The sequence below is a fragment of the Coffea eugenioides genome, chromosome 11, assembly GCF_003713205.1.
Source record: "Coffea eugenioides isolate CCC68of chromosome 11, Ceug_1.0, whole genome shotgun sequence".
NCBI classification, from domain to species: Eukaryota; Viridiplantae; Streptophyta; class Magnoliopsida; order Gentianales; family Rubiaceae; genus Coffea; species Coffea eugenioides.
The window spans coordinates 35,533,671-35,541,443 of record NC_040045.1 but is presented as its reverse complement, the minus strand read 5'-3'; the positions used below and the strand labels follow the sequence as shown (position 1 = coordinate 35,541,443).

Genomic DNA, 7,773 nt, shown 5'->3' with positions numbered 1-7,773 from the left:
ACTCAAGACTGAAGTAGCCAAACTTGTTCTTTGGCAAGTCGTAACTCGTATCTCGTCTCCTTGACCAAATTACACGTTGTTCTAATCCGTCCACACCTGCAAAATTTCTGCATTTACACTTGACCAATCTTGGAAATTTCTGTCCTCAAGTGCCATCATTAGGCTGCATGAGGAAACTCCTGCTTTCTCGGAAATGGGCCTCCTTGAAAAACTGTTGTCTGGGTCTTGCCTCAAGCTATTGTAGTGGTTTTTTAAAGCATAATTTATGGGTTCTAGAAATTGGGAGGTTAAACCTATATCTATATGGTATGCATTTTCCCATCATAGTACGATTGTAGTTTCAATAGTGTACTTCGATGAATTTGAAATCTCAAGTCAATTACCATATTAAAAAATTGACAATGAAGAAAAAATTCTGGTGCCCCTCTAATAAAATCTTCTTTTCTTGAGGCTACTTCAGTGAGGTTTTCACTTCCTTTTTTTGTATGATTTTAGATTAAGCAAAACATTTGTTTGCTCAATACTCTATTGACCAATCTCAATTATCTATTTTTTATTTTTTTGGACAAACCCCGTGTATGGGGGTGGGATGTCAGTCCAATTTCAGTTAACTTAAGAAGCCAAAACTTAAAATAAGTTTTTATGACTAAAGAGAGAGCACTGTTTTAAAAAAAAAAAACTTGATGAAATTCTGATTTCAAAAGCCTTAGTAATCTTGACGATAATAATATACATATACATCAGTTCAATTATCTGGACTAGGCCATAAATCAAACGTGAGGGAATTCCCAGCTTTTTTAATTCATTGCATTAGCTTCATTTAACCATCTGTTTTAATTAAGTTTCTTTCTTCTCACTGAATTGTACTGCTGGTTTTACTTAACGTTTCAATCATTAATGAAGTACAAGTTATATTAATGAGCCTCGGCAACCACTAGAAATTAAATCCACGTCATGAAAGACGGTAGATAACCTTGTTAATCATGATGTGAACTCTTAATTTAATTGACGAATTGGAGCAATGTCCACTAATCATTCCTTTGCAAAACTTCGTTCAACTTGTGAAGGTCTCCATGCATAAAATATTGCAATAATTGAAACAGTATTACTATTATTTTATTTCATGTCTTATTAGTAAGATCACTTAATTTATCTCAAGTGGCATTGCCATGTTTAAATACATGAGTTGTTTCTTCTAGACCTATTGTCACCGGGCATGGCGGGGGACAGAGACAGAGGGATGGGTTAAATAGTTTGAAATGAAGAAATGTTGGTGAAAAATCTTGAATTCGAATCCTTTAGGTGTGTTAATGAATGCTCAATCTCGAATTAAGTATTATTCTTTCTCTTTTTTTTCGTCGCAACGGTAGATTTCGTATAACCTAATCTAGGGGGAAGGGGAGGGGAATTCCATGTAAGTAGAGATTTCATCGAAAAAAGTCAATTAAAACTGCCACATGAAGTGGCAATTGGTGGGAGGCAAGGATTGAACCCTTGACCACCAAGCCAAAGGCCTTGTGGCTACCAATTATTATTCTTTCTCACATTATATATTTTCTCTATTTAATCTTACCTATCCTCCCTTATATTTATTTACTTTTTCTAATTAATCTTATATTTTTCAAAATATAATATTTGAAATGTATTTTGGAAAATATAGGGCCCTCGTTAAAATATATTTCAAATATTTTATTTTGAAAAATATAAGATTAATCAGGGAAAGTAATAAATACATAATTGGAGTATATTTTTTGGCTGGTAGTATCTTGTCTCCTTGACCAAAACGCTTGCTCTGTCCACACCTAAAATTTCTTCGTTTACACTTGAACAAAAAAATTTCTTCGTTTACACTTGAACCAATTATATAAAATTAGATCATCACGTGGCCCCATTAGACTTCGAAAGGGCACTTTCTTTGTTTTTCTCAGAAATGGGGGTTAGAATAACATGACAACCAGCTTTGAAAAATTTTGTCTGATACTTCTCTAAAAATATTGAAAATTAGTTGGTTAGAGTATAATTTATCGGTGTATAATTGAGTGAAATGGAGTTTTGGTAACTAGCCTTTAACCCTTGAGCGATTTTGGTACCCAAACTTTGGACAAGAATAATTTGGTACCTTATGTTACAACGTTTAACCACATTTAATATACTTGAGCGATGTTTTCAAATTTCTACTAGAAAAAGTCACGTGCTGTCACATGTCCGGCTATGAAATTGTAAAAATATTCCATGTTTGGGCTTATTTGAAGAATTTTGAAATTGCTACTTCAAACTCTTTTTGAATAAACAAAAGAATGAGAAATTTTTCATGTTTGTTAGTTTCACAAAATTTTCAGAGAATTTCATGGTTAAACCCATAAATGTTAGATTAAAATAAGAATATAAAAAAAAAATTGTTTTGTATGTGTTTATCAGAGTGTTTGAAGACGAAAAGAGAGCTCTGAGCGAATATGATTTGCTCGATTCCGTATTTTCTTAGGTTAGTTTATTTTCTTTTTAAATGAGTCACCAAGTTATTAGGTTATTCCGTAAACCAGCCACCAAGTTAGTAGGTTATTTTCCAATTTATTATTATTTTTTTTTACAATTTTGTTGTTGGGCATGCGACTATAGGTGACTTTTTTCAGTGAAAATTTGGAAAAATCCATCAAGTGTACCAATTATGATTAAATATTATAACATTGGGTATTAGATTTATTTTCATTTAAAGTTTGGACATTAGAATCACACAAAGGTCAAAGTTTGGGTATGAAAACTTTTGTTGACATTTTACTCTTGTTGAATTTGAGATGTTAAGCCTAGTCATATGCTATGGAATTTTTCCAACAGAGTACGATTGCAATTCAGTTGTGTACTTCGACAAATTTTAAATCTGAAAGTCAATTACCATACTAAAAAAAAATGATCATGAAGCAAATAGTCTTGTATCCCTATTAATACTTCTGCATTAATGGGGTTATATAAACTCTTCTTTTGTTAATTAAGGCTACTTCAGTACTGAGTTTCTGACTTCATTTCTCATATGGTTCTAGTTTAGACCAATCTAAAGTAATTTAGAAAAACCTTGATGAAAACTTTTGGACCAGGAGAAAGGGAATGCGAAAACAAAGAAATATTAGACATCAATTTGATTAACAGGATTAGGCAATAATGCAGTAAAAGAATCAGATAATTCAAACTTGAGGGAATTCCCAGCCGTTTTAATGCATTGCATTGGATCCATTTAACCATCTGTTTAATCAAATTTCATTCCACTCACTCAATTGCACAGCTGGCTTAATTGCTCAGTTCCACAAGCAAGATTATACAAAGAATTAGTTTTGACGTTTCAATCACTAATGAAGTACGAGCTATATTTGTGATCCTCGGCAACCAATACAAATTAATTAATCCATGTGATGAAAGATGGTTGATAACCTCGTTAATCATGGTGTGAACTCTTAATTTAATTAGCAAATTGGATCAACGTCCGCTAATCATTCTTTTGCAAAAACTTGTTCTACTGGTGAAGGTCTCACCCACAAAATATTGTTATTTTATTGCACGTTTTATTGGTAAGATAACTTATTTTATCTCAAGTTGCAATGCCATTTTTAAATACATGAATTGTTTTACCTTAGACCTACTGTCACCACTCCAAGCATGGCATAGTTGTACCTCCGTAAATAAATTTTCTAATACAGGTTTTTCTTTCTTTTATTTATTTCTTTCTATACAAACATGACCAGCTCTTTTGGTGCTTAGCTGATGGAAAAAGAAATTATTCCATCTGTGAAAGTTGTACTCAAAATTGGGATGGAGGTGATATGAGCTCTAAATCATAGTAGAGGTCGTGGGATAGTGAATTATTTGGAATAATTTTTTGAATAAAAAAAATATGTTGATGATATAAGCAAAAAAAATATATACAAATAATTTACAATTCAAACAATCCCATTGTTATATTCTTCGTCCAGCTCAAGTGTGCCGAGATAGAAAAAGATTATTGTAATAATTTTTATGATGCAACGCACGTGAGATACAAAAATGAATAAAGAACATGCAATGGCACTAAAGACAAAAATATATTTAAAATGGCAATATTACCTAAGGTCTATGAATATTTTCTCAGCCCTTCCCCCTGATTCACTTAATTTGGAAGTACTAAAGACAAAAATATCATAAACATTCAAAATTTTAGAAAAATAAAATTATAAAACAAAAAATATATGTGACAAAGCGCTAAAAACACATACACACACACACAAAATACCAAAATAGATAAGCCAAAAACAGAATAGAGTTTTCGTGCAATTAGCAATCAGAATTCTCAAAAAGGCAGTCAAGCCTAAAAAGCAGAGAAACTAATAAGAAATAGAAGAACAAAAATAGAAAGCTGCTAAAATTCTTATGGCCTTCAGATAATTACCACGTTTTAATCATTACATTGATCTTAATCTAACCGAAATCACATTGGTCCATTGGCACTGGCATCGACTTGTCTTCTCTCCACTGGCCTATTTAAACACCTGGTTTCCAGGCGGCTGTCTTCCAGCTGAGTTAGCAGGTGAAAGAACACAGGAGTTGACTTCACTTCTAGTAGAGTTCTCTCAATTTCTCCCCCTCTGGGCTCTAGGGGACCAGGACAGACAGGAATTTGAGGTAAAGAAAACTAAACTCTCAACACCATTTTAGCTTCGTATGGCTAAAATGTGTTCTTCTTGAGCTTTTCTTGTACTAATAATGTTGGTTTCCTTCATCTTCTGCCCTGCAGAAGAAAAAGGTGAATCCATAAGGTTCAAGAAGAAAATGGCATTTCTCAGAATAATGGGTAATTCTTCTTACCTCTGATTCATCCACATATTTCTGCTTATTTGACTTGTTCATCTGTTCCGAATTGGCCCTGCTGCTGGATTAGTCCGATCTCTGGATGGTACTAATGCTGATTTTCTTGCTCTGTTGGCAGTTCTGTTGTGGGCGGATATGCTTGCAACATATGTGATGTGGATAATGCAGAAATACTTAACAGATGTTTGGAAGCTGGGAGTTACTCATGCTGCTGGAATCATGAATGTCTACACCGGCCTCACTAAATTTCTCCCGTTAGTCTTTTTCATCTTTGTGGATGCTGGCCTTGGTAACTACAGGAGTCTGCTTCTCTCAAGTATAGCCTTTTCTATTGTAAGTTCTTCTGCTGGTCAACTCCTTTTCATCTAGTTACTTCATTTAATTGAACCATGATTATACTTCCACTCCACTGTTAGAGACCCATGATTTAACTCTAATGACTCTTAATTAGCTGGAAATTAGCCCCTAACAAACTGAGAATATCGATGTCAATTGTGTCCCTTGATGCAAGAACTTGTATTAATCCAGTTGGTGTTAACTGTTGAAAAGGAATTGTCTTCAGGTATGAATGATTGCTGGGATTGGACATCAATCGTCAGTCCCAATACTAGTTTTGTCCCTTTTGAATGTGTGACCCCATTAGTTTGAGGCCATTGTGAATTTGTAACTCAAGAACATTAGCTAAAAATGATGATTGGTCTCTCTTGAATTTTCCACCTCCATTGGGTGACAGGGTATGGGATTTCTGTCAATGTCAACACCACCAGTTCTACACAAGGTCACAGGGACCTGTAAAGATTATGAGCCAAACTGCCTTGGTCATACACAAAAGGCCCTATTCTACACAGCTTTAGCATTGATAGCAGCTGGATTAAGTGTACGTGTTGTCTCACTGGTTGCATTCGCAGAGAATCAGATTGAAAAGAATCCAGATGAACCTAAAGAGAACGAGCCAAATTGTAAAAGTAGCTCAATGTCCTTGGATCGCAAAGGTCATGATGGGAAATTGATAAATAAGCCGAGCTTACGACTCCCATCATTCAAGGCCAAGAAGCCGAGCTTACGACTCCCATCATTCATGGTCAAGAATCCGGAGAGAGAGCAGCAGCAGCAAACTGAGAGTACTAAAAAGGCTGAAGTTGATCTATCACAACTTCAATTCCAACCACTAGAAGCTATGCTAGCCCTTGCGCAAAAAGACAGCGGAAAACTCCCTGGTGCTTGTTGTATATTGCTTGTTCCTGTTGTTGGTTTAATTGCTCTACCATATATAAAACCATGGTCAATTCGATTTGGAATCCCAGCAATCTGTACATTGGTGGCAACACTTGCATTTGTGCAAGGTACACGTTCGTGCAACAAAGAGGAAAACAGACCCGCAGAAGGAAGTACAGTGACAGAAGTAGAGGAGACAAAAATCATAATCCGCATGATTCCAATTTGGATCACCTTTGTAATTTGTGGTGTCATTACTTCTGTTGGAAACACATACTTCGTAGAGCAAGCAAGCCACATGAATTACAAGATTGGAAAACTAAAGTTGCCCGATTCTGTCATTCTGGTGTTCTATGGAATATCAAAGTTACAGATTAAGTCAATCTACGACGCCATTGGAAGGTACTTAAAAGGAGCACGCAAAGAAAAGTATGCCCCCTCAATAGGCATTGCGCTTGCTACGATCTTCTCAGTGTTATGCTGCATAACTGCTGCCGGAGTCGAAACTCGAAGGATACATGTGATCAGAAGTCATGGATTGCTAGATAAACCGGATGATAAGATCCCTTTAAGTGCGCTTGTGCTTCTTCCACAGTATTTTTTCCTTGCAGGTCTGGACTCGTTCTTTGAAAACAGTGTTACCCCCTTCTTGACTGATCAGAGTCCTCCGTCGATGAAGAAGCACCTTGTCTATCTCAGTCCAGGATTATCCGGGCTAGGAACAGTCGGAAGTGTTTTATCAGTTTATGTTGTAGGTAAAATTAGTGAAAGCAGAGGAAAACCGAATTGGTTTCAGTACACATTAAATCAGAGTCGCTTGGATCGCTACTATTGGGTGCTTGCTGTCCTGAGTGCTGCAAATTTCCTGTGGTTCGCATTCTGGGCCAAATTGTTCCCTCTTAGAGAACCAGGTTCAAATGACAAGAAAGAAACTGGAAATGATGAAGAAAAAGCTGGAAATGGAGAATTGAGTGAATCTATTGTGGGTTTCGTTACAGATGGAGTGTTGGCTAATTTTACACACTCAGACAAGGCTTGATATATCATCATTAATCAGTAGTCCAATATTCTTTTTTTTTTTCTTTTTTTTTACCGTATGAGTGAGCTTCGGGTTGCCAAAACCTGGCTCATAAAGCCAGATTAACAGCCCTATATTATGTAATAAGTTTGTGGTGGTAGCTGTTAAAAGGTAACAACCATGTTCAACGAGTAATTAAATCGCTCTCAACAAACACTGTTTGCCCGCCCCCCACCTTAGATTAAATCATAAACTATATGTCAATTATATATATATATATATATATATATAATTTCTAATAGGAAAATGGTGAGATTTGAGAAGCAAAAAGGAGACGGGGAGTTAAAATCTAGAACCGTTAATTTTGGGGGCATCAACCTAACCATATTAGTACAACTAAATCATAAATCACAAAAGTGATGAACTTATTACCTTGTTATAAGGGAACAAGGTAAATATAGAAGACTAATTACTAAGTTACTCTTTTAGTTAGATACCAAACATATGTTCTGCAATTTAGTTTAAAAAGAGGATAAAATCAACATGCAAGAAGAAAACCAAATGTACAGCATCAGAAACTAATTGTCCTTCATAAGCTTTCCAACCATACAAACCTCAGTAAACCGCTCAAACACAGCACTTTTTTTTTATTTATATTTGAAAAAAAAGGCAGGCTCAGATTGACAATTGACATGCATGGCGGCAAAGTG

The 7,773-nt window shown here is 35.3% G+C and overlaps 1 protein-coding gene across 1 annotated transcript; it reads left to right on the top strand.

Annotated features, from left to right (window-relative positions):
• Nucleotides 1–4,558: 4,558 nt before the first annotated feature.
• LOC113753684 (protein NRT1/ PTR FAMILY 5.5-like) lies at nt 4,559–7,237 on the top strand. Its single transcript, XM_027297907.1, has 4 exons — nt 4,559–4,644; nt 4,757–4,813; nt 4,949–5,163; nt 5,564–7,237. The coding sequence occupies exons 2-4, from the start codon at nt 4,792–4,794 to the stop codon at nt 7,082–7,084; spliced, it is 1,758 nt and encodes a 585-aa protein (XP_027153708.1). The 5' UTR covers nt 4,559–4,644; nt 4,757–4,791; the 3' UTR covers nt 7,085–7,237.
• The last annotated feature ends 536 nt before the right edge of the window (nt 7,238–7,773 follow it).